General features: G+C 34.2%; 1 protein-coding gene across 8 annotated transcripts; it reads right to left on the reverse strand.

Moving 5' to 3' along the window:
* Window positions 1–611: 611 nt before the first annotated feature.
* NRPD1A (nuclear RNA polymerase D1A) lies at window positions 612–24,713 on the reverse strand. Of its 8 annotated transcripts, none has more exons than XM_090307297.1 (22): window positions 24,466–24,582; window positions 24,181–24,277; window positions 22,511–22,604; window positions 21,897–21,995; window positions 21,465–21,554; window positions 14,956–15,074; window positions 14,737–14,861; window positions 12,263–12,316; window positions 11,926–12,153; window positions 10,919–11,074; window positions 10,705–10,800; window positions 8,684–10,612; window positions 6,959–7,128; window positions 6,794–6,860; window positions 6,580–6,698; window positions 6,294–6,442; window positions 5,275–5,528; window positions 4,988–5,161; window positions 4,765–4,902; window positions 3,784–4,046; window positions 3,372–3,483; window positions 612–1,396 (listed from the first exon to the last, which is right to left on the reverse strand). In XM_090307297.1, exons 5-22 carry the CDS (start codon window positions 21,503–21,505, stop codon window positions 1,226–1,228), a joined length of 4,365 nt encoding a protein of 1,454 aa, XP_090163423.1. In that variant the 5' UTR covers window positions 21,506–21,554; window positions 21,897–21,995; window positions 22,511–22,604; window positions 24,181–24,277; window positions 24,466–24,582; the 3' UTR covers window positions 612–1,225. The 8 variants fall into 8 exon arrangements, with proteins under 8 accessions (XP_090163423.1, XP_090163424.1, XP_038905039.1 ...); XM_090307298.1 differs by having other exon boundaries at window positions 21,465–21,574; XM_039049111.2 differs by lacking the exon at window positions 21,465–21,554 and having other exon boundaries at window positions 14,956–15,076; window positions 22,536–22,604; window positions 24,466–24,713.
* Between the last annotated feature and the right edge of the window lie 2,362 nt (window positions 24,714–27,075).

Below are 27,075 nucleotides of genomic sequence, written 5' to 3' on the forward strand. Positions count from 1 at the left end.
TGGAAACAAGAGTAATAGCCTAGTTTGATGAAAGCACAAGCTACTGTTGTAGGCAATAACAAAGGAGAGCGAGAATTACATTTTCTGAATTACTACTTACATATTATAACTTTGCAGAGAGCAAGAGCACAGAACAATCACAAACGAGGAGAATAAATGGGTTAGAAAAACTTGTGCTCAACACACTTAATTTACTCTTTGGAGCAATATCAAAACTTCACATGGTTTGCTAATGCTACCAAAGAGTTATGCAAACTTATTTTGAGAAAATGAATTGGAATTCATTTTGGGTCCTCATATTTGTGAAAGTTTGTCCAAAAATCTCCAACCAATTGACAGTGTTGGGGACAAATTTATAAAAGGAACATTCTCTCAAATTCACAACCTCCTTCAACTAATCATAACTTTCCATAACAAAGTTGGAAGGTTTTCAAGAACGAATCCAAAGTATGTCTTCAATAAATAGGTCCCAGGTCCCAGGTCCCAGGTCCTCCAGAAACCGATGATTTACAGATCCCGACCAGATTTGCAAAACCCAGCACAACAAATCAGATCAAAGAAAATATTTGGTCTCTTTGTACTTCTTTTACAGAAGCCACAACTGTAAAGTGTTACGCAGAATAGGGAACAAAAAATCATGATCCCAGTAGCCATTTTATAACAAACAATACCAAAATGTATATCATCAAGTAAATTACATTATGAAGAGACCAGCCTGAACGAGCTTCTCTTTGCTGCTTCCACTAGATCTTTTCTGCCTATTGCTTATATTAAGGCAAACAAGTTAGAGTAGAAGGAGCAAAAAGAAGCTCAGGAATTCAAATATACAGATGAGAGTTTATTATTTTTATTGACAAAAGAAACAAAGAAAGAGAATGGGTTAACTGCTCGTCTAGCTCTCTTCCTGTTCACATATTCTACATCCTATACTACCTCTTGGCGAAATAAGGAAAAAAAGAAAAAAAAAGGTATACAGATTCAAAAACTGATGAGCCACCATCATCGAAGTCGAAGTGAAAATTCATCAATAGTAGTGCAACAGGTCAGCAAAGGAATCACCAAAACCTTTTTGGCGTTCCGCAAATATAAAGACAACAGGCTAAGTTAAAGGCAACTTGACTGCATTCAAACTCCCAAGAACTTCAGGATATTTCAGACCAAAATCTCCATTTTAATTTTGCCACTGTACATACCTGAACTCCCGTATATGTACATGATAGATGGATCACTCAAACTTTTCTTGCATCCATTTCGACTGATAACCCTTTACTCTATGAGGAGCAATGATCTCCAAAGCACCTAAAACACACTTGTGGTAAGAAAAATCTTCTGTTGTTCCATCTGATCGTATCAATACGAAGCAACGTGTATTTTGATACTTCGAGTGGCTACCAACCTGCAAAAGTACCAGGTAGCAGGTAAACATGATTACATAAATTCCATGAATCAACATCACATCTCTTTACCAAACAGGTAGCAGGTAATAAAATAACACCACAGAGATCAACTACAAACTACATATTTTGAGCCACAGTTCAGGACAAAACCACACAAATAACAAGGAAAGGATAAAAACATGTTGGTAGTTCATATTTCAGTTGTTTGAAGTATAGGATCCCACTAAACAATAGGGCATATTACCATTGATATAAGAGAATAGCCTCTGACTTCAAAGTTTGGGAGGGAATTTAAATAGAATGATAGTGAGTGTGGTCGTGGAAGTTTCTTGAGGCGGTTGGGATTTGATTCTAAGGTGGCTAGAATTTGAAATTTAAATTGGTCACTTCAGTTCAAAGTGACGATTATATTTGTCTCCACCAGCAAGTGCCATCGGCTGACCAACTGGATCCTGCTTCTAAGGGAGGCTCGAATCAGAAATCTAAGAATTAAAATACTACTTTGAAGTGACTGTGATTTGTCTCCCTCAGTTTCATCAGCTAATCAACTAGATCCCTACTGCCTCGCTTGAAAGTTGAACCCATGGATAAACCTCATACACTCTCCTTTAGGTCACTGATACTAGTCTGATGCTTGGACATGTAGTGAGCCACCTATTTCACCAACTGCACTTTATTCTAAATTTCTAATCTCGTCTCCTTTTTCTATCTGAGTCCTTGGTTGGGGGAAGAATCCAGTATGATGTGGATCATTTTAAGAAAGAGTTAAATGAATTAAATTTCTTACTCTATATATCTACTTTAAGTGCATTCAGATCCAATCAGATTTTTTTATTTTAATGTTTCCTTGATTGTATGGCAAAAAAGAAGGTAATAACATTCATGTGGTTTCAATTATGTCAAAAACAATGGAACTTAAGTTAAAGGTGACTGACTAGAACTCGTATTCTTTTTAATTCTAAAATCCATCCTAGCAATAAAATTTTACACTTGTTCAGCCTAATGTGTTACGAAAGTCGAGTTCAATTAGCTGAGCCAACCAATTCTATGAAAGGTCAGAGGTTAAAACCCTGTGGGGATGTTCCTTGTACATACACAAAAAAGAGCTAGCGAGAACCAAAATGAAATACTGAGGGGTAGGATTGGAGCTGAGGCTCTTCACTAGATTGGAACAGACAAGGAACAAGTGTCCGCAAGCTCCTCTTAGGGACTCAACATTCGGTTGCCTCAAGACATGTTCATCTTCATCATGTGGATGTGAAGTGCACCATGGAACCTTGTGGCTATAGTAAATAATGCTCAAAGTGGTGGCTTATTCTTCAAACAATGTCTTGGACTTTCAGTGAACATAAACAACACTTGATAGCTCTCAGTTTGAAAGGCAGTCAGTGAGATGACTTCTCCTTGCTAACTTGGCCTCCAGCCTATCTAACCTCTTTGAGCCTGTCACTGAGACGCACCTCTGATATTGATCCCAGGGAAAATAAAAATTGCATAGTGGGCTGTGCCAGAAAATAATAGGAGCTTACATCTAGTTTAGACTACTCTAAAATGTTTCTTTTCCACCGGGCAAAGTTCCTACTCCCAAATCTGTCATCCTTCAACAATTTTCTCCTCCCTTGTCAATTCCAAAGAAAAGTCGTCAGCATTGTTCAACTAGTTAAGACATGCCCCGCTAACCAACACATTAGAGGTTTGAATCCCCACCCCCACATGTTGTCGAACTAAAAAATTCAGAAGAGAAGTCTGTCCATAATTGCTGGAACCTGGACAAGAATGGAAGTGCAGAATGGAGCATAACAACTCGAGACTATTGGCAAGAGCAGAGGAAGTTAAAAAGGCAAGAATCACAAAAGAAACTTGTTCTTTCATTGTTTCTAATTTATTTATTTATTATTTTATTTCTGTTTTGGGATTCAGGGAGGGGGGATAGATGGAATATGCCAAAAGAGTTTCATCTTCTATAGAAAATACCTTTATGTCTTGTGCGCCAACACCAATCTTTTCATCCCTATGAGGATGAAAGTACAAAGCCATCATCAAAGTTGATTTGTCCACTTCATTTAATCTTTCATTTAAAGAATACCTGCACGCACAAGTGAAACCGTTTAGAACTCCAACTCCATTCAGCATATGACATTTCAGCAGCATTCGAAATTTTATAAAGGAACAACGTAAGATACCAGGCATGTGATTTTCAAGCAATAAACAATTATTCATTAAGCTAGAACTAGCTTGGTGTTTTCCTTTTTTTCTGGTGTTTTCCTTTTTTTCTTTCCAAAAGGGAAATTATAAATAAAAGAAAATGTAAAGAGAAAAAACGACACATCTAATATAATGTTGCCAATTGTAAGAGCTGAGCAATGCCCAAAGAGGAAGGACTAACTTGTGTAAAATGGTTCTCAATGCAAATGACAGCTTCTGAATATCGTTCAGTGTCAAAAATTCCCTTAAAATTGATTTAGATACATTATCCAGCTTTTTAAGTCCTTTAATGGTAGAACCGCCATTTTTAAGCACTAACTGAGCACTATATTTTTCAGATATATTGTTCTTATCTAGAGATCCAATCTTTGCATTCTGCTTCTCACAAGTGCTTTGGCCGCCCAGTAGATTATAAACATCGACAGGCTTATTAAGCTCATGCCCCTGAAGAGTAAGAACAATTTGAAACCATTAGATAGCTGAAGTAAGAACAATTTGAAACCATTAGATAGCTGAAGTACTGCAAGAACCTGAAGCAGCAGATAACAGGTATAGTGACCATGGAATAGACTGGTAGAAATGAATATTTCCATGCATCAAGGATGACATAATATAGTATACATTTTAATTAGATTCATCATTTGAACTTCGTTCTTTTGGTTGTTCTTTTTTTTTTTTTTTTTTCTTGGGATAAAAACAGACATGTATATTCATTAACAACATTTATATAACAAAAGAAAAAGAAATACCACACTCAACTTGAAGAAGAAGCACCGTAATTGCGTGACCAAATTAGTGGTCAAATATAATATATATGCATGTATGTATGTACAAATATTAAAGAGATCTGCAGGAGGCAGTAGAAGGATAAGAACAAAAATCCTATAACGTGGAATCTTGGCAGGTGAAGAAATCCTCACATGTACGAAATAGGTACCTTTTCATTATTAGAGACAAGCATCTTATAATTTTTGTTAATTCATTTACCACACGTTTGAAAACTTATTAGCTTAAACCCTATTCCAAACAACAGATATAATTCTATGGAATTGCACATACAGAATAATTGAATACATCATCAATGAAATTGTTATAAAAACTTTTTTTGGTCTTTTAAGGATCGATGAGCTGAAGCGTATGAAGTTGGAACATATAATCTTACCCTCCCAGAATATAGGATATCGAACTGTCCCCCCGTTCCCAACGAAGGAATTCTCCCCCATGCCAAGGCATCTAAACTTCCTGACAGGTTGTCCTTACTTCCAGCCTTGGCAGCTTTAACAAAACAGGCACCAGGACTCTGCAGAAAACCATGGGTTAAATTTTACATTCACTGCTTACTCAATATGATGATTCAAATGGAGATTAGCAATTAGATAACTAACTGAGAAGCAAGCTTGCATAAAGGGTGTTTTGACCAAAGCATGTTCCCTTTGATGTGACAGTCCTTTCACATTTAAGCCAACAAACTCTCCTGTAGCCGAAAGAGAATTTGCAATAAGCAGCAAATGCTCAAGACGTATTGTTTTACCAATATCCAACGTTGCAGACACCAAACTCTGCATTAAAATATTTGAATGGTTAGATTAGAAGCATGGAAAAGTTCCTGCAAATGGTTTGATGCAAGAACCAAGCGAAACTTTTCAGAAAGGTAGTGGACAGAAATACAAACGTTGAGAAAGTACTTCCATCCAGAATCTATTCCATATGCCAAACAGAGACTATGTGTATTATCCGGATGACTACGAGACCAATCAATCAAATCCATTACAGGGAGGCAATTATTCACAAGAGTTGCCCAAAATCTTGAATTTCCTTCTCCAGACATGGTCACCCGCAAGTAGAGCTCACCATGATTACAACGAGGTTTTGGTACCTTTGGCCGGTCATTCCATGCAATGTCTACCCTGTCAATCTCAGCAAAGCCTAATGCAAATACCAAAGGAAAAGAAAACATAATTTTTTGGGAAATCTAGCCAAATAACAAACGTACTCAAGCAAATGATAGAACATCTTAAAAAGTCCATTGGTATTTCAAAAAAGTTATGCCAGTTGAAACAGCGAGAAATCAAGAGAAACCTAGCAACTTTAATGCAAATATATTGTCAAATATCCCATAGCACATTATATGTTTTCTTTTTATAACTTCGGTAAAAGAAAACAAATAACTTCATGAAAAGAATGCATAAAAAGCTAACAAGGGGGCACCAAAAAGAACAGACTCGAATTAGAGAAAAGCCTTCTAGCTGGACAAACTTGGGAATGACAGGATAAAGAGTAACTTGACTTTGAAGAAGAAAGCACTCTTCCACATTGTCCATCTAAAGCTCAATTCATATAACCAATCAACATTGTCTTGGGCCTTTTCAAAATAAAGCCCCTTTTTCCCAAAATTCGATTCCCCTACAGCTTCTCTAACTCCTAATTTATAGATTATACAAGAATGAACCAGGTGCCCATAACTAAAGCACACCAAATATATCCAATATTCTACAGAAAATATTAAAAAAATGTATCAGTAAAGACATTTTTAACACATTGTGACTTCATCTCTAAATTCAAGAAAAAACAGACATCAATGATAAGTTTTAGATAATGAAATATTATCAAGTCAAAACATCAGCTATTCAGGCTGGCCATGCGTGTGTGGAAATGCACATTAAGTATTGCAAGGTAACAAATAGTACAGACCTCTTATAACTGTACCAAGAAGGAAATGAATCAGCAAATCTTGAATGAAATCTAATTGCAGGAAAGAGTTCTTTGTGTTTTCGGCTATTGTAACAGTTAAGCACACCGTATCACCATCTTCCCTCACTGAATCAGCTAGAGGACAATCCCTTATCAGCCAAGCCACAAAACAACATACAGCTCAAGTGAGATTACAAAGGTTAACTTGCTTTGATAGAAAAGCCCAAATAGAGAATATTTAACGAAAGGGAACCAACTCTAAATGTCAATGGAAGAAGGAACGTACTGGGATATTATTTGCAAAGAGGGCAAATTCATTCTTCCTTCTTGTCTCACAGAGTCACACCGTATATTAAGGGAATGGATGACAGAATTCATCTTCAATCTTCTTTTCTTCAAAATTTCCTGGATGGATATACTATGGTTGATACCAGATACAGAGGACTCTAACAGTATATACTTGCGTCATATAAAGAAAGACAGTTTTCAGATTGCATTACCTTGCACACATGAAAGTGGCAAACCCAAGGACTAAAATGCTTTTTCCGCGAGGGCTGTGGCGAGAAACTAATATCCATAGAAAACATTGCTAATAACGTCAATCAAAAGATACTATAAACACGGCTATGACAAATATAAAAAACATAGAAAATATAATAACTTACATTATCATGACAGTAGACACAATATCTTTAAACATTACTCTTTCTAAATGGTTCTTAACTCCTAACGCTCCATACTCAAATCCATAACTTCGTTTTGAAAGTTTCTCTGATAAGAACAATGAAAAGGTTTGTTTCGTACTATTCCTCTTTGAACCACACTCCAGCACTCTCTGCATGAGTAAAATATATCACAACCATTAATCTTGGTATCAGAAACTACAGACCTGTTTACAAGTTATGCTTGAAAAGTTTTCTAGTACTTTTTTTGGAAAAATTTTTAAAAAAAAAAAGTTTCTTAAGGTAGAAAACTCGTTTGTGTAAGATAAGTTTTAAATTTTGTTTTAAGAGATAAATAAATAAACACACACATAGCATGCAGCAAAAAACATAAAAGCACTTTGCAGATAGTTAAATCAACACTAAACCCAAAAGGTTTAAGTTTATGGGTTACTGCAAATTTAATTTTATATCAAAACTTTAACACTAATCCACTTGTGGGCTTAAAATTTGCATAAGGCCCAACAAGTGGTTATCAATATTAATGGAGAGGAAATGACACTACAAGAGTCTTTAAATATAAGATTAAAGGAAAAATCACCTTTTTAGTCCCCGAGTTTTGATCAATAAGTATGTTTGGTCCCTTAGTTTACAAATAGACCCTTTTAGGCCCAAAATTTTTGGAAATAGGTTTAAAAGATCCTTCTAACTATTTAAAGTATTTTTTCAATTATTTTAAAAGCTGATGTGTTATTTTAAAATTAAAAAGTTGTTTCTTCTCTCTACCTTCCTTCCCTCTACTTTTACCTGACCCTCTTCTCCCTTCTCCAGTAGAAGCTGCAGTAGAAACAGAAACAGAGGACATCCGATCGAAGTCCTAATAAGTATCTCCCTCTGACAACCACGTGGGTCAAAGTCGAAATCGTTGCTGACATTTTAATCTCTCTACTTAAACCAAACCACTACTGACATTTTCATCTCTCTACTGAAACCCAAAAAGGAGATCTTTGAAGCTTGGGTATTCTCTGAATTCACAAGGTAACAATTCTAACATAAAAGCTCAAACCTTCTTGCAGAAATTTGAATGGGGTATTTGGGTACTGGATACATACACCTTTTTGAATAATTTAAAAGGAATATTAAATATGTAAGAATAATTTGAGAAAGCCTGTGTTTGTGGGTTTAATTTTAGGAGGTGTGTTTCCAGTGAAATCTATGAAAGTCATCGGTTAATTCAATAATCATAAAGATGAGTCCTTTTCATTGGCACTACCCATATGTAAGGGAGGTGGTCGTTGGGTTTGGCGATGGCAACCACGAGATCTAGGGAACATGAGGAGTGTTGTAGAAGGGGTTGGATGATGAAACGGTTGTGATGAGAGGAAGAAGATGGAAGGAGGGTTGATGGTGGGGAGGAGAGAGTATAATTTTTTAATTTTAAAATAAATCATCAGCTTATAAAATAATATAAAAATACTTTAAATAGTTAGAAGGAACCTTTTAAACCTATTTTAAAAAACTCAGGGAATAAAAAGGTCTCTTTTGAAAACTAAGAACCAAACGCACCTATTGATTAAAGCCCGGGAAAATTTTCCCAAGATTAAGTCTATCAAAACCCTTCAGTTAATTGATTATTCTACAAACAGAGAATAAAACAATAAAAATAATATATACATTTCCAAAAATCTTTGACGAAACAGTCGCATTGAGAGGAAAAGGCTACAGTACCTTTAGATTTAGCAACGGGGAAGCTTCAAGTAGACTAATTGGTTGGTCCAAAGCACTATATGCAGCTTCTGACATAGCACAAGCAGCCAATGACCCAACAGGATGACCACCTATATCACGATCTTTATTATTATTCTCACTATCCAATTCATTAGAGACGCTAGTAGGTCTATCAATGTCATAAGAAAACTGAACCAGCTGATTTCCATATGCATTCCTCACTGTTCCATCATATGCAGTATAAATATCCCGCATTAAAAACGTAAGTTTTCGTGTCAAAGTCCCAGGAACTTCAGCATTGTCACTGAAAGAGCTATCTCGATTTGTCACTGAATGAGCAAAACACTCGAACGGATTAAGCCCTGAGAGAAAGGAATTTTCAACCACAGCATATGGTATGAAAGACTGTGTACGGTCAGGAAGACCATCCTTCTGAATATAACGAGGCATCTTCTGACTGTTCCATGCAGAACATGAGAGCTTATGTGGAAGGCTGAAGGATAGAAAAACCAAAGAGTGTTGCAAGCCAAGACACATGCTATGCTGAACTAATTTCAGCAAATTACCCTTGCTTCCAGCCTTGAACATAGTAAGAAGAGAATTGTCTTTACCAGAATACTTGTAAACTAGATTTTGTATATCCCGGAAAACTTTCTTGAAAGCATCAACGGAAGCTTGATTTAGAGCAACAGATTTCTGCTTCTCATAAATTAAACGCTCCATTTCAATAGATAACATGTGTTGATTATCTTCATCGTTTCCAGTAAGGATATCTTTATGTGAATCCACCATCAGCTGCTTTAAATTACATGTTTCCTCAGCTTCCTGTAACCCACAAAAGATATCATCCATCATGTTTTTGTGAGAGTGTGAATCCACAGAGAGGTACAAGTCCGACAATGAAACGCTCAACCCCCTCATTGATAACCATTCACAAAGAACCCCTTGAGCATCGTGCAAGTAGTCAAGGGTCTTCCCCTCACAGTGTTCTATTAGTGCTTGGAAGAGGTTTCTGCCACTATCTCGAAGCCAGTAAGATCCTTCCGAAGATATTAATTCTCCATTTTTAATAAAAACATTGTGAGAAGGAGAAGAATAATCAAAATCAGGAGGTAGGAGGATGCTGAATAACTGTTTACCAGTCCAAGCACAATTTCTAAACAAAGGAGCTTTTACAATTGCTGGGGGCAACAACTGATGTAAAGCGAGCATTTGCAACTGCTGCATCTGGAAAGCATTTAACGAAACTCCATCTTCCATAATTAAATGAGCAGCAGTTAAACTATCATGACTAAGTGACAGCAGATTTCTACCACTTTGGCCATTAATTAGCTGTCTATCTAGAGAAACCAACTCTCTAACCTCCACTCGGGCTTCGAGTGATTGAGGAACATAACCATGAAGGCAGTCACCATCAAAATCTCCACGGAAAGGAGAACAACAAAGTGGGTTTAAGGAAAGAACTGAGGAGACCGGAAGAAGCTTGACATATAAAGCAATAAGTGAATGTTGATGTATGGATGGTGGTCGATTAACCAGCACGACATCCCCGTCAGCTAGGGGCCTATATATAGTGTCCCCCATATTAAGTTCAAGAACATTACGTACACGAACTAGACGACCTTCACGACGAACAAAAATCTCTCCCTTTACAACAAGATTAAGGTAACAAGAAGTACTTAATTTCTTCATATTCCAGGAACTCAGATGTTCAGATATTTGCAACCTCTCTGCAACATGACAAGGTATGCCAATTTCACTTAACTCAATGTTTGGATCACCAACAACAACCATGCGGAAACAATGGTCACTCCGCTTTCCAAGAACAACATCTTTGATCCATCTTAAACCATACGAGCTAGTAGCAGTATCCTTTATTTTCTTTTGCTGGTAAACCAAATCTTTACTTTGTAACTTCTCTGGGCTAAGCTGCATAAAAGAAGTGGCAATATAAGCAAGCGCAAAAGTTTCACATAATAATTAACATGATTAAGACAAAAGACAAAGATATTGTAAATTGCCTTCGAAATTTTGAGACAATCGAGAATGCGAGAACCTAACTCATTAGCTGTCCCTCTAAAATCAACCACCTTCTTGTAAGCCCTGGTCCTTTCATCCTTAAATTGTTAAACATGTTTAAAAGCAACACGTTAGAAAGAGGCAAATGTCATTCAAATATCCTTCTGTTTGAATAACCTCAACCTAACAACAGTGCATTGAGAAGAAAAGTCTTACAAAGATCAGACGCTGTCCATTTGAAAATGAATGTGTCAATTCAGTCACACGATGACTGTTTGGAGTAACAGGGAAAGAGTTCAGAAACAGTGAATCTGTTGCAGGCACAAACTTTTTAAGAAACTTTGGGTCAATATCTTTCAACAAGTAATGAACCTGAAATCCAAGAAAAACGTATCGTTAAAATAGTGAAGGAAAATATCACAGGTTTACAATAATGCAAAAGATTTGCAGTTGCCAGAAAGAAATGGATAAGGTATGAATGACAAAGAAACATCAAAATTATAAAGTTGAAGCCAAATTAATTTTGAAATGCATCAGTTGAGGCTAGAGCAACGCATTACAGACAACAGACTCCTTTAGTTTACAATATTCATTCAATTCTCCAATGTGTTCAAGGCTTTCAAGACTGCTTAGTTCGTTCACTCTCTCTTTTTTAAAAAAATAAAATAAGACATTATATTAAGTGAACAGTTTTAAATTAAAATAATCATAATGATAAAAAGACCCAAGACATAAGAAGCATGACAGAAACTCAAGAGAAAAGCACACAACATAAACTAGATGGGAGGACATCTTTTTTTCTTTTTTAATACAAATAACTACTTTCATTGAGAAAAATGAAAGAAGACAATACATGAGCATACAAAAAAATAAATAAGAGAAGGGGTCCCACAAAGTAAAAATCCAGGACATCATTATTTTTATAATCTCTAAAGCCGTTAAGGTTATGCATTTATAATTTTGACACATCTCTCTCTCTCTCTCTGTGGTTCCTGATTTGAATTTCTTTTTTTCGTCTTTCTTTACTCAGAAAAGAGAACATATTAATCGCATCATTAAACAAATCAGGGTTTCATGGGGTTCACAGTGATCAAGAAATACAGTAGTTTCTGACGTTTCTAAGGAAAATAAATTGAGGAAACAACGGAAATGTGCGTAGATAAAAAAAAAACTGGGCAAACTAAATCTAATCAAGGACTCAGATGCATAAAGAGGCCCAATACCTGAGCATGTGTTAGGATTTTCCTGTTTGGTCTACAATAACTCTCTTCCTGTTGTTCATCTTTAGGGATAAAATTCCAATAATCTGAAGGCAATCCTCCTTTAGCCACCTTTTTTTGATATTTCTTCGACATATTCTCTTTCACTTCCACCATAATCATACTTTTTCTGAACATATCAGTAGTAGAAAGCTTAAACCTCATAGGCGGATACCAATCCTTTAGACTTCCCTGTTGAGCACATAAAGCATGGTTTGAAATAACACTTTTTCATCAGAACAGTTTTGAAACAATGAACTGTTAAGACAGAAATAAAACAACATGAGCTAAATGAACTTACAAAACAATATCTGCAACCTTTAGGTCGATGATAATCAGATGTTGGATCCTCAACCTGGCACATGTAAAGAGAACCAAAATACAAATTTAAAAATAAATCTTAAATTAGATTAGGAAAAAAAAATGCAGAAGCTACCACCACCACCAGGCAGTTACGTTTGACCATGGTTAGTCCCATATCGAACCAGCTCAGATAAAAATTTCAAAAGGTGAAGAGTTCCGAGGGCACAATGACATTTTTTTCCCCTTATATTGCCTAGAAAATAATTACAAGAAGTCTTCGAAACCGAAGTCTAAAGAGAAACATGCAATCTCACCAAGGATCAAAACCTTGCTTAGGGTCCCTCTCCACACCATGAAACACACTATTGTTCCTCTTCCCCTAAACATCCCACAATAATCCATACACTCCTGTAAACCATAGAATACAGTCATTTCTCTTTGAAATGCAGATGGAGGAGGAACTCCCCAATCATCAACCGACCAAGGCATCAAACAAGACAGATGGAGAAAGAAAATGACCTTTTTCTCTTTGAAAGACCCAAACTATATTCTTTGGTCATGTGATTATGCGTTCGTTATTTGGAGCCGATTTTTTAATGAGTTTGGCTTTAGTCTGGCTAAGCACATAAGTTGTAGAGATATCCTAGCACATAAGTTGTAGAGATATCCTAGCACATAAGTTGTAGAGATATAATCAAGGAGTTCCTTCTCCACCAACCCTTTTGCGAGAAAGTAAGGGATTTCGGGATGTGTGAGGTGTGTTATTGTTTAGGGGCTTTAAGGAGAAAGGAAGAGTAGAACTTTAATGGGACAATAGAATTTTAGAGGGTTTCAAAGGCCCTTGACTAAGGAGTAGTCTTCAATTAAATTCGACGTCCCTTTGTGGGCATTAATGATGAAGTCATTTTGTAATTTTCCAATAGGTTTTATTTTATTAGATGCCTTTTTGTAGGTCACCTCCCTCTTTTTTGTGGGTTCTCTTTGAAGGCCCACGTATTCTTTCTTTTTTTTATCCTCAATGAGTTCAATTTTTCATTAAAAGAAATAATAATTTAAAAATAAATAAATAAATTGTCTGAGATTTATTTATCAAGAAGGCTAAAAGCTTCCTTTTGCCCAATTGGAGTTTGGGGGTTGGGAGTTGAAAGGCTTGGATTTTCAGTTTTCATGGTAAAGGAAGCAAAAGATCTTCGGTGTCTCGTCAGCTTTGGCTCATTGTCTTATCAAGATCTTTGGTGCCTTTTGTTTTTTATAGAAACAAAAGCTTTCATTGAGAAAGAATGAAAGAATACAAGGAAATACAAAAAAGTCAGCCCACAAAAAACAACCCCTCTTGTTTCCAACTATGCAAGATATTACCTAGAAAATAATTACAAAAAAAAAACCTTCAAAATGGAAGCCCAAACGAAACATGAAATCTCATTAAAGACCAAACCTCACAAAGGTCCTTGTTCAGACCTCTAAAGACCCTATTGTTCCTCTCCCCCCAAATATCCTAGAAAACAGCACACACCCCAGTGTACCACAACAAGTGGCCTTTCTATCTAAAAGGCGGATGGAGGAGGAACTCCCCAATCATAGCCCGAATATCCCTCTGACAAGCAATCTGAATGTCAAATAGAAAGCAAATCCACACAAACCTCGCAAACAAACAGTCCTAAAGGAGGTGGTCTAGGTTTTCCTCCACCCTCTGACAGCGAATACAGTAGAAAGGACCCATTAATGAGGTCATCTTCCTGGAAAGATCTTTGGTGCTTTGTTCTTCAACGTTTTATTTTTAGACATTGAAACCATTTCTAGAAAAACTCTTCACCACTGCAACAACTTCAACATATTGAAAGAAGCTTCGGGAGAACCATCACCAGCAAAGGAATTAAAGATCTCCTTGTGCAAGTCAATCCAAATATCTCAAAGAATAAAAAAACAACCATGACGCGGCTTCTTTCTTGAGAGAAAGGAGGAATTTCACAAAACTCAAAACCACAAGAAATCAACGAAGTAAATTTGGCCGGCATGGATGAAGGAATAGGAGGAGTCTTCTTGTCACAATCCCAAAATAGTGTCAAAAGCTTCAGATAAAGAATCTTCAAAAACATCAACCTCCAACTGAAATCCACGGGCTGAATGACTTGATTCCACACAACTCAAACTTACCTCCCCACAAGGTGGAGAGTCATTTTGCCAAGTGAATAACTCCTCTTGTTAAACCTAAAGTTGGATCCAAAGGAGTGAAGACAAAATGGTTTTGGAGGGGTGAGATAAGCGAAGGGGAGAGTGGTAAGGCGACATTCTTATCAGAGGGTACTAAAAGCCCTGTACATCGTTCTTCAATTGAATCAGAATTCAAAAAAATTTCCTCAAAACATGGATGGAAAGGAGAAAAGACATTGTTTTTATGAGAATAATCTACATATCAACTTTTAAATTAATTACAATAATTCAAGGTTCATCACAATAAGTGAGGTACCTGACCTTGCCCCATAGTTCCTGCCTGATAGATTTACACCCTGGACAAACTTTATTCAACACTTGTGCAACTTCCGAGAGAAAATAAGGATGGATTATAGTATATGGGAATTTAATGACCCCAAAATGTCCTTCCAAAACCATTCAAACAAAATTGTTAGTACACTCCAACGTGTGAAAGAAAACTTAACAAGTAACACCTTTATAACGTGATTAGTTAATTACCTTCACAAGATTTTAGGGAGCTAGCACCACATGTGGTGCACTGATAAGATGGATTCGGAAGTCCCAACTTAGGATCAGATACCTCGCTGGCTGCATCAACTGTTAGTACTGCTATATTCTCCTGTTAATCGATAAAGTTTCTTTTCACATCAGAATATCAAAAAATCAAATCATGCATGTTTAGCAACATAACACCGTACAAAATTAAAGGCACGTATAAACTCACAAGTCTAAGGCACCTTTGGTTTTTTATCCAACAACAATTTTTTAATATATGAAACAAAAATTTAAAAAAAAAAAAAAAAACCTTTTTTATTATATTATTTTATTTTGGCAGAAATGACTTTCATTGAGAAAAAATGAAGGATTACATGGGCGTACAAAAAACCAAACCCACGAAAAGAGACATCCCTCTATATGGAGGGACTCCAACTATGCAAAATAATGCCTAGTTACAAAAGGATTTCGAAATCAAACCCACCAAGAAAAATGATAGCAAACAAGAGACCAAGCTTCACTAGGGTTCCTATCCCTCTTTCTTCCTTTACAAACAGAAGTACATGGAATAAAAATTAAGATAAATGAAGGGGAAAAAAAGAAAAAAAGAAGAAGCAAAACGTTCACCTTCCAATATAGAGTAATCTCAACATGAGTTTTATAAATTTGAACAATGTCCCCCGCTTATGAAATCATTGCAATTAAACCCCTTTACCATTAAAATTCACAAACAGGTTGATACTTATTATGATTGAACCCTTCACCAATATGAATTGTTATAATTTTTTTGTTTATATTTGTAGGTTTCTAGGCAAGCTTGCACACTCCACCTATCCTTACGGAATAACCCCCTAACCCTATTACATTTGATTATTAAAAAAACTCATAGGATATTAAATTTTAGATAAGTAGTCCATTATGGACTGAACCTACATTCAGGCTTATTCACCACTAGGTCTACCGTGATGGTTTATTTTTTGAGGAAGGGAAACAAATCATTAATGAATGAAATAAAAGAAACAATAACTGTGGGAAGCGTGTGATGGACACTCACAAATAAATAACCAACAAAAGAATATTTGAAAGAAAACAAAAAAATTTGGAAGACTCTGCAAACTAAATCTCTTTGTGTACTCTTCTTCACACTTGGTTGCTTTAACAATGTAAATGACAATCCTATTTATAGTATTGTCATGGACAAATTTAAATACATAACTCACACCCTAATTAAACATATATGAAACAATTAAAGTCCTACACTTAATTCATGTGAAACTCTACTAAATTAACTCTTACATTAACATACTTAATTAACTCTTATCCTTTAATTTTGCCAACTCTCATAAATCAATTCATCTATGACTTATCTAATTGAAACATGTTTAGTTTTCAACATCCCCTTAAACATGTTTTTTGAAGACTCCAAGCAAAGTTCTCAATGTGTTGAACACATCAACTTTGAGTGGTTTCGTGAAAATATCCGCAATTTGATCTTCTATTTTCATATGTCCAACTTGAACCACCTTCCTTGTAATGCAATCTCTGATAAAGTGAAATCTTGTATCAATGTACTTGCTATGATCATGGAACACCGAATTCTTTGCTAGAGCAATTGTTGACTTATTGTCTACATAGATCACAGTAGCATCATCTTGCAAAATTCCAACTGTCTTTAGCAAATTCCTTAACCAAACTGCATGACAAACACGTGAAGCTGCAGCAACATATTCTACCTCACAAGTAGATAATGTCCTAATAGGTTGCTGCTTTGAACTCCAAATAAAAGCAGTATTACCAACAAATAAAACATATCCACTTGTACTTTTTTTATCGTTAACATCTCTAGCCAAATCGCTATCACAATAGCCTTCAAGCTTGAATTCTTTAGATGATGAATAAAATAACTCATAATCAAGCCTTTGAGGTAATAAAGAATTCTCTTTGCCGCTTTCAAATGAGTAGTTGTAGGAGATTCCGTAAATTGACTCATCCAATGCTAAAAAGAATATCTGGTCGCGTGCAAGTCAAATATCTCAAAAATAAAGCTTTTGAAATATGAAGGATCAACGACAACTCCTTCATATTTGGATAGTCTTGTCTCAATTTCAATCGGAGTTGTGACAAGATTAGAATTGATCATCTTGAACTTCTTTAGAATTTCTCTAGTATATTCTTGAGAGATGAAAATATCTTCTTTTGTTGTTTCACCTCAATGCCAAGATAATATGACATCAACCCAATATCTGTCATTTCAAATTCTTGGGTCATTGCCGTCTTGAAATTTCCAAACATACTTACACAATTTCCTATAAAAATTAAGTCATCCAGATACAGACAAACCAACAAAATATTTCCATGACCATTAGTCTTAATATAAAGAGAATGTTCATAAAGGCATCTCAAATACCCATTGTCAAGGAAATATTTGTTGATTCTGTTAATCCACATTCTTGACAATTGTTTCAACAATAATTTCAGAACTTTATCTTCTTGGAACTCTCACAGCACAGTCAATAGGTTGTTCTAAGTAGACTTCTTCTTCCAAACATCCATTCAAGAATGTTGGTGGTGTTGATGGAGAAGCAATGTCGCTAGACTCATCATCATCATTAGGAAAAAGTAAAAACTTTTAGTCTTTTGGTTCATCATTCCAATTCCATGTTGCTTCTTCATCAAACACATCTCTACTTACCATCGTCTTCTTTGTAACAGGGTTATAAAGCTTGTAGCCTTTTGAACTTGCATCATAGCCAACAAAAATATGCTTCTCACTTTTATCATTGAACTTACTACGCTTTTGATCAGGTATATGCGCATAAGCCATACTTCCATATACTCTCAAAATGAGAAATGGATGGTTTTCTTACTATTCATGCTTGTTGAGGAGTTTTGTTCCACAAGCTTCTAGTATGGGAACAATTGGACAAGTATACGACACAATCGACAGCTTGTACCCAAAGTTCTTTTAGCATCTTCTTACTCTTCAACATGCTTCGAGCCATATTAAGTATCATTCTATTCTTCTTCTCAACAACACCGTTTTGTTGAGGAGTCCATGGAGCTGCCATAGGCCAACGAATTCCATTTTTTGAGCAAAAATCTTTGAATTCATTTGAAGTGAATTCTCCTCCTCTATCTGATCTCAAAGCTTTTATGTAGTAACCACTTTCCTTTTCAACAAGAGCTTTAAATTTCTTGAACATGCCAAATATCTTTGATTTCTCCTCGACAAAAATAAGCCCAAGTTTTTCGACTAAAATCATCAATGAATAATAAGAAATAATTATTCTTACCGAAAGAACTTGGTTTGATCAATCCACAAAAATCAGTGTGAACTAACTCTAGTGGTCTCCTTGCTCTTGAAGAAGATTTTTGTGGAAAACTCTTCCTTAAATGCTTGCCATAAGGACAACCTTCACAAAATTGATCTGGATGTCTGACATATGACAGTCCTTTCATCATGTCCTTCCTTGCTAATAGTGTTAAGCCATCAAAGTTCAAATGCCCAAGTCTCAAGTGTCAAATCCAAGATGGATCTTTCAAACATGACTTCAAGCATTTAGCAACATCAGTTTGAATGTTTAATAAGAACATTCTATTCTTCATCATTTGCACTTTAACAATCATACTATCACGATTGTCCCTTATTGAAAGACTATAATCCTTCATCAAAATATTACGGCCTTTCTCTAAGAGTTGTCCCAAACTTAAACTATTGTTCTTCATATCAAGCACATAATAAACATTAGAGATAAACTCATATTTCTCATTCTTCAAGTTGATCGAAATTTTAACCTTTCCTTTAACAGGAATTTTTGTGGCATCACTAGATATGATATTACCACCAACGGATTCATCAAGTTCCACGAACATCGACTTACATCCACACATGTGATTGCTTGCACCGCTATCAAGATACCATGCATTTTTTCACGTTTCTTCACATTTGCATGCTAGAAGCAAATATGACTCGCCACTTTCTTCATCTTTCTCAGCATAGTTTGTATTTTCTTCAACTTTATTTTTGCATTAATAGGAATAATGTCCAAATTTATGACAGTTATAACATTCAACATGTCTTTTATCATACCTCCTTTCATTATTTGATCTTTCTCCATTTGACCTCGAATAATTTTGTCTTCTATACCCTCTTGATGAATTAGAGTTTGAATTACTCTTATAAAATTTTCTTTGACTGTAGTTTCCTCAACCTTGGCCTCCGAAATCACCACGTCCACAATTGTTATCTCGTCCTCAACCTCAATTGCCTTTCAAGAGGCTATCTTCTTTATCTCTAATTGCAACTTTGATCTGAAAACGTTGCTTAGTTGTATGTTTGTTCTTCTGGATAAGCTTCTCTTCATAGGCTTGTAAAGAACCCATAAGTTGACCAATGGACATTGTACTTAGATCCTTTGATTCTTCAATAGCTACAATGATAAAATTGAACTTTTCATCCAATGAGCGAAGTATCTTTTCTACTACTTGCTTATCATTTATTGTCTCATCATATCTTTTCATTTCATTTACTACTACTATCAATCTTGAAGAATAAAAACAGAAACCGATTCAGACTCCTTCATATGAAGTGATTCATAATCACCTATCAATTTTTGGAGGCAAACCTTCTTGACTTGATCTACTCCTTTATGTGTATTCTCCAAAAATTTTCATGTTTGATGTGCAATAGTTACTTCAGAAATCTTCTTGAAATTTGGATCATCAATGACCTGATGAATAATGGTGAGAGCCTTTTTGTCTTTCTTTCTTGTATTTTTCAAAGCTTCTCGTTGAGCTTGATTTAAAGTCGCATCACTTTCTAGTTCTTCATAACGATTATTAACAATGTCCCATGCATCTTGTGAACTAAGTAGAGCTTTCATACGAATACACCAGTTGCTATAATTTTCTTTTGACAGTAGTGCGTGTGTGATATAGCTCGTAGGGATCGCACCTACTCGCTGTTAACTCAAGACTCAATTAAGTCAAGGCACTTGGAAAGGAACCAAATTATTATTTGGCATTTTGCAAAAACAATTCTTGTTCTTCAAACTCCAAACTTAAGCTCTAATACCACTTTGTTGGAAGCATGAGATAGACACTCATAAATAAATAATCAATAAAAAAATATTTGAGAGAGAACAAAAATATTTGGAAGACTCTTCAACCTAAATCTCTTTGTATATTCTTCTTCACAGTTGGTTGCTTGTAAATGTCAATCCTATTTATAGGATTGTTATGGACAAATTTAAATACATAACTCACACCCTAATTAAACATACATGGAACAATTAAAGTCCTACACTTAATTCATGTGAAACTCTACTAAATTAACTCTTACATTAACGTACATAATTAACTCTCATCCTTTAATTTTGTCAACTCCGATAAATTAATTCATCTATAACTTATCTAATTAAAACATATTTAATTTTCAACAATAACTCCAAAAACGCCTATGGTGAATTACAAGAACATTTCCAATTGGAAATCAAGTACGAAAGACTAAAATTAGAAAAAAGTCGGTAATGTTTACACCAGTCCATAGAAAGGAACAGACATTAAAATCCTGAAAAAGAATCTCTAAAGCCTCTACCATTCCTTTCCATCCAAAGATACCAAAAGAAAACTCTATTAATAGCAAGTCAAAGAGTCTTTCTCCTAATGGAAAGGATGACCAGAAAAAATGTAGGCAAGGAAATCATATGGGCAATCCGAGAAAGCCAAGGACCAACCAAAAGCGACAAGAATAATGTCTCAATAATGAGAAGCAAAGAAACAATGAAGAAAGAGGTGTTCCGGATATTCAAAGTGTGCAGCACACGTAATACACCAAGTTGGAGAGAAGGAGAAGTAAGGCTGTTATCTTATACTTAAATTTTAAGTTTTAAATTCAAGGATTTGAGCACTATAAGATTAACGATGAAAAACAAAGTTTAAGCCTTGAATTCAATAATTAAAACATTAAAACTATAAGAAAGTTATTAATTATTAAATAAAATGATATATCATATCGTACGTGCTATATCCTTGAAAATAAGCTTGTTATTTTACCAAAAAAATTATTAATTAATCTAACAATTAAGGTCCCATTTGTCACCTATTTGATAGAAACAACGACATTCATGGATTTGTAACCTATTTTCAAATTGGCAATATCAATAATGGTAGGTAGTAGAGAATGAGTGTGTTTATAGGGCAAGAGCCAACTAGTAAAGAAGGGGCAGTGAGAGAAAGTAGGGTGGTTACCCATCATATTTAGAGTGTAGTTGTGCTTGAACTGAGATCCTATGTTAGGCAAGAGCTTGCTACAATGCTGCTTCCCAACCAAAAATGTTGGAATTAAATAGAAGTTTGTTGTCATATCTAAGCAAATGTGACACCAACTAAATATAACCCTAAGGAGAGAAGTGAATTTGTATTGTTTGTATACCAATACATACATATATCCTATGACCATGCATGCAATAGTTTAAAGGTGTTTGTCCCATATATGCTAGAAAAAATGTTCTTCCCTAAAGATCCTTCTTCTTGAGTGAATCTCCAAAGTCATTTCAGTAGTAAGGCATCGTTGCTTTGTTGAAAAGCTCCAATCCCCAGCCCTACATTACACAAGTAATGGCTGTTCTTTTTGAATGAATGACTAAACTTTTATTGAGGAAAAATGAAAGAATACAAGAGCATATAAAAAATAAGCCCACAAAAAGAAGTCAGACTACACAACGAGGGAGCAGTCAAGGTACTCCATTTCATGTCAATAGCACAGAGATCCAGGTTAATCCAAGATTCAAAAACCCTAATGGCCAATAGTGCACCCAATGCAAGAATCCATTACAAACAAACAAACAAACCAAAAAAAAAAAAAACCTAAGTGATTGGTCTTGAAAATTAGTGACTTCCTAAAGCAATAAATGAGGTTATTATATCACAATTAAAATACTTACCGTATCTTGCTGAGTTGCGACACTAAAGTTTATGCCAGTTAGAAGACCAGATGGAATTGGTAGCTCACCATCCTGTTCATCTTCCATATGGATCATCACCTAGTGCATTTGAAATAAAACAATAACAGTCCATGAAAGCTTTTCTAGTGAGGCTTGGTCAGAAAATAACATGGACAAGGAGGGGATATTGGAAGTCCAAATAAAACTTGATCTTTATGGAGATTCCTGAAACTGAAAGGGCTCTAGCCAAAACTAAACAGCTTTTCTAGAGCATTTATTCCTTGATTTGAGAAGAAATAATTAAAATGGACAGAAAATAACATGGGCTCCAGCCACAACTAAAACTTAACTAGAAGAAGAGAAGAAGACCAATTGCAGTTGGAAAATCAAATAGATGAACTCAAAGCTTTTGCAAGCATGTAAAAATTTCAAGAGACATGCTAAAGACAAGCAGAGACTAGTACAACTAGCCTAAGGTAAAGACTTAATACTTTAGAAGCTTCTAGTAAGAAGAGACATGAGTGGAAAATTTAAATGAGAGAAATAAATAAGAGTTGCTAAATACAATGCAAGTTAAAGGGATGAACTCGAGAAATACAGGTTAAAGACTCAACTGCAATATCGTCCTGAAAATTATACCTTCTGCTCTGGTTGAAAGTCTCCGGCAAAACTCATACAACTTTTTCTCCCACCCAAGCCAGTCAGTACCTGGAGAAATAAATGGAACAGCAAATTCATATTCAATTGGAATGGCAAAATGTTTGAAGTTTTTACAGTTCACTACATTAAGCCAGAAAACTATTGAGTGAAAAAACCGACATGCTAATAATATCTGTGTAATGTGCATCAAGATCAAACAGTGCTTCTAATTTTGGCATATTTCAACTTTTTTTTTTTTACTTTTTCAAAAGGAAAAGGGAAATCTTCATTAAGGAAGAAAAGAGAATAAATACTTGGCATTATCTCTAACTCACACACAGAATTCACATATACTGAGCATGGTTTCTTACATTTGTGAAATTAGCATTGCCATTTACTATAAACATGTGATTCATAAATCGCAAAACCATAAATGAAATTGTGAAATACTAAATAAGTAACAGAAAACATGTCCATTGAACAAAGTCAACTAACAATAAGTTGAGATCAAGCTATTCGGACTTATTGCAATAAAAGACCATGGTAAAAGTAGCATTGACAGTCGGAACCAGTAAAATAAATGTGTGGCTTACAAACTAAGCAGGATGAGTAAAAACGAAATTACAAGAGTGGATGAAATACGTAGCACATTTAGTTCAACAGATTTTGGAAGTTAAATGAGTTTGACAAGATAGATCACTGACATATTCATTCATCCTTATGAACAGAAAAAGAAATTCTAGCATGCTCTAGTGCCCCAAACTTCTTGTTGATGATAAAATGCCCCAAAAGTAAGAAGACCAGAAGTTGAAGGGACACGAAATGCATGTGACTTTTGTCCAACTTTATAATGCAGCAAAAACGCATGCTCACTCAATCAATACACATAATTATGAATTGATTATTAAATGAAACTATTGACACAAAATGATTTAATGCTACAAATAGCTATGTTTATTTGGCAACTCCTTGATAAAAACTAGTTATCTTCAACAGAAAGATTAATAGATCAGTACGCCATGTGTCAGGACAAGCTGCTATGCCTTCAACTATTGTAACTTTGACTCCTTTAAAATTTCAAATAAAAAAAAATGCATGAGAACAAACACTTTCTGTCATAAATCAATTTGCTAACTCAGCACATAGTACTAAAGCTCCATGCACTGATTTTGCCCATTATCAGCAGAAAACAAGCATCAATACATCAGCAATACAACTGACATCACGAATCAAACAAAGCCCTTCCCTTTGTAGAATGTTGATGTATAAAGAAACATAATCAGAATCAAGAATGCTTCAACAGATAAGTAAATCATCTGCTTTCGTTAGCTCAATGAGCTAAACACTTTGATAGGCAAATTTTATCAATAGGGGCAAGACAATCACCTAAAGGTCCTTGTAGAAAACCTCAAAACTCCATGATCAACATACTACCACCAAAGTTGATCTTCCAAACAATAAATAAATGAATAAAAAACAAACACCCATTACCTTCACCATTCCCAATAATCCCAAAAACCAACAAAAGCCAAGAAACCCAAATGCAATGCAGTCCCAAAAGAGCAAAGATCACACATTTTAGACATGCATGGAAAACCCCCATTACAACCCAGAAATCAAAATCCAGTAAAAAGTGATAACATACTCCAAAGTAAGGGGAAAACAGAAGCTTGATGAATGTGACGCTTCACAGACACCAAAGCACACAACCCCAGAAACGAAATTTCTTGAAGTTTCAAGCTCTGCCAAAGGGGGAAGTCCGTGAAACCGTTAAGGAAAAGCAGAGGGAATGAACAGGGGAAGGGAAAAAGGGGTTGTTCTAAGAAGGGGAAGAAGGAAGAAGAACAAGAACAAGAAGAAGAACAAGAAGAGGGGAAAAGAGCTGAGTATCGTCGCCGAGCTCTTCCCCAGTTCTTTTTTTCCCACCAACCAGAAGCTAAACGCCGAGTTCGAGGAATTGAATGAGTCCGAAACCAGGGCCGATAAAAGAGGTGTTTGGAGTTGTCAGAGCTTTTACCCTTGCTGTTCCTCCTTATTACGATTCTGACACTTGAAGAAACTTTCTGCAACTGCTCTCGTGGGATTATGATGAGAAGCTCACTCAGACTTCATGTCTCTCTCTCTCTCAAATTTTCCACACTTTCCCTTTGCAACTTTAGGGAAGATCCCCTAGTTTCCGGTCTAAATAGGTAGCTTTTTTTATATATATTTAAATTTTAGGTTAAATTACAAAATTACTCATCGAAAATTTGTATAAAACTTTCAAAATTATAAATTTATATCCCATTTTATAATTATTTCGATTTCGTTTAATATTCATTTTATTTTTTATTTTAAAAATTAAACATATTTCTTTCGAGGATTTGCATCTTTTTTTTAAATACAATAGTTGAATTATTAACCAAATTTTAAAAACAAAAACAATTTTTTAGAAGTTGTTTTCAAATATTGGTTTGGTTATTTAAACGATTGTTAAAAAGTATATGATAAATAAAGAAATTTGGAGGTAAAAATGATTTTTATAAACTTAATTTTTAAAAACAAAAAATCAAAAACCAAATGGTCATCAAATGAAGTTTCGCTTTTATTTTTATTTTATTTTTTTTTTAAATTAACCATATTTGTTCCATATTTCTTACCATGATTTGCATCTTACAATAGTTGAATTCTTAATCAAAATCCAAAAATAAAACCATATTTTTTAAAGCTACTTTTTTAGTTTTTAAAATTTGTCTAAGTTGAAACCATCGTAAAAAATAGATAACAAATGAAGAAATTTGAAAGTGGAAATAAATGTCTATAAGTTTAATTTTTAAAAACAAAAACTCAAAAACTAAATTATTACCAACCGCGGCCTTAGTTTTTAAAGTTTTGAAGTTTTTATTTGACAGTTGTACAACCCAGGTAATACCGAAGTATTTTCCTTTTAAAATTTTTGTATCCACTAAATACAAAATTGAAATATATAAACTTTATATTTATATTTTTTAAGTACATTTAAATTTATATCTAATAGATTAATTACCTATTTTCAATTTATCAAAGACCTATAAGATACAAAATTTAAAATTTTAAAAATTATTAGCCACAAAATAAAAGTTAAGGGATAATTGTCGGAAATAGCATTCAAAATTTTCACCTTTCAAATTCTTTTTACCCTTACTTTAACGACTTATCTCAATACATCTAGACCAGAATTGATACTGAGATTAAAACAAAAACTTCAACTTCTTTTAATAACTCATTTGAGCTATCAATTATTATTATTATTATTTTTTTTTTTTGGGACCTTTTCCATGAATCCCAAGTAGGAGGTCAATCAGGATTGAACAAAATCAAAAGAAAAGGAGAATAGTCCATTGACCAAATAAATATGGAAATTTAATATTATAATTGTTTGGTATTTTTTTTTTTTTTTTAAGAAAAAAGAGCATATTTGAATTCCTAGCTATGTTTCAACAAAATAATTTCTGTTTCAAAATTTAGCATAGATTTTTAAAACATTTTCAAAATTAGGAAATAGATAGACATGGACCCGGTGTCTAAAAAAAAATAAAAAATAAAAAGATTTTAAATGGGGTTTCAATTGTTAAAAATTAAAATTAAAAAAAATTAAAAAAAACCTCATGAAAATTGTTTAAATTTTTACGTAAGCCGGTTGTACAACAAAATAATTTCTTTTTCAAAATTTAGCATAGATTTTTAACATTTTCAAAATTAGGAAATAGATAGACATGGACCCGGTGTCTAAAAAAAATAAAAATAAAAAGATTTTAAATGGGGGTTTCAATTGTTAAAAATAAAAAGAAAAAACCCTTATGAAAATTGTTTAAATTTTTACCTAAACTGGTTGTACAACAAAATAATTTCTTTTTCAAAATTTAGCATAGATTTTTAAAACATTTTCAAAATTAGGAAATAGATAGACATGGACCCGGTGTCTAAAAAATAAAAATAAAAGGATTTTAAATGGGGTTTCAATTTTTAAAAATTAAAATTTACAAAAAAAAAAAAAAAAAAAAAAAAAAAATTAAGAAAATTGTTTACATTTTTTGTACATAGGCAAATTTACCTAATTTAAACTACTTTAGTTATATGATGTATTCAAGACCCAACTTAATCATAAGATATTTGACCTTGTCAAGTTATTTATGTCACCTATTCAAAATTTTATTTTAAAAATAGTAAAAGTTGATATTGGTTTTCTTTTAAATAGAAAATATTAATTTTAAGTTTTTTTTTTAAGTTCACATTAACGAGAATTGAACCACTGACTTTTATAGAATACTAATTGGTATTTTATCTATTAAACTATGTTTTAATGGATTGATTTTTAAATGTTTATTTATTTTTAAATTTTAAATTTTAATATTTAATTAAGATAAGATTTTAAAATAATTTTTATTTCTAAAAGAATAATAACATTTTTTATAAAATAAAGTTAAAATATTGTTTGATAAATGAATGAAGGTCGTATGTGAGTAAAGTGATGAGTATGGGATCCTAAAGTGGATGTATGAAAGCTAGTATTAGAGTTTTC

This window comes from Benincasa hispida, chromosome 11 (assembly GCF_027475165.1).
Source record: "Benincasa hispida cultivar pf3 chromosome 11, pf3_genome.v1.1, whole genome shotgun sequence".
Classification (NCBI taxonomy): Eukaryota; Viridiplantae; Streptophyta; class Magnoliopsida; order Cucurbitales; family Cucurbitaceae; genus Benincasa; species Benincasa hispida.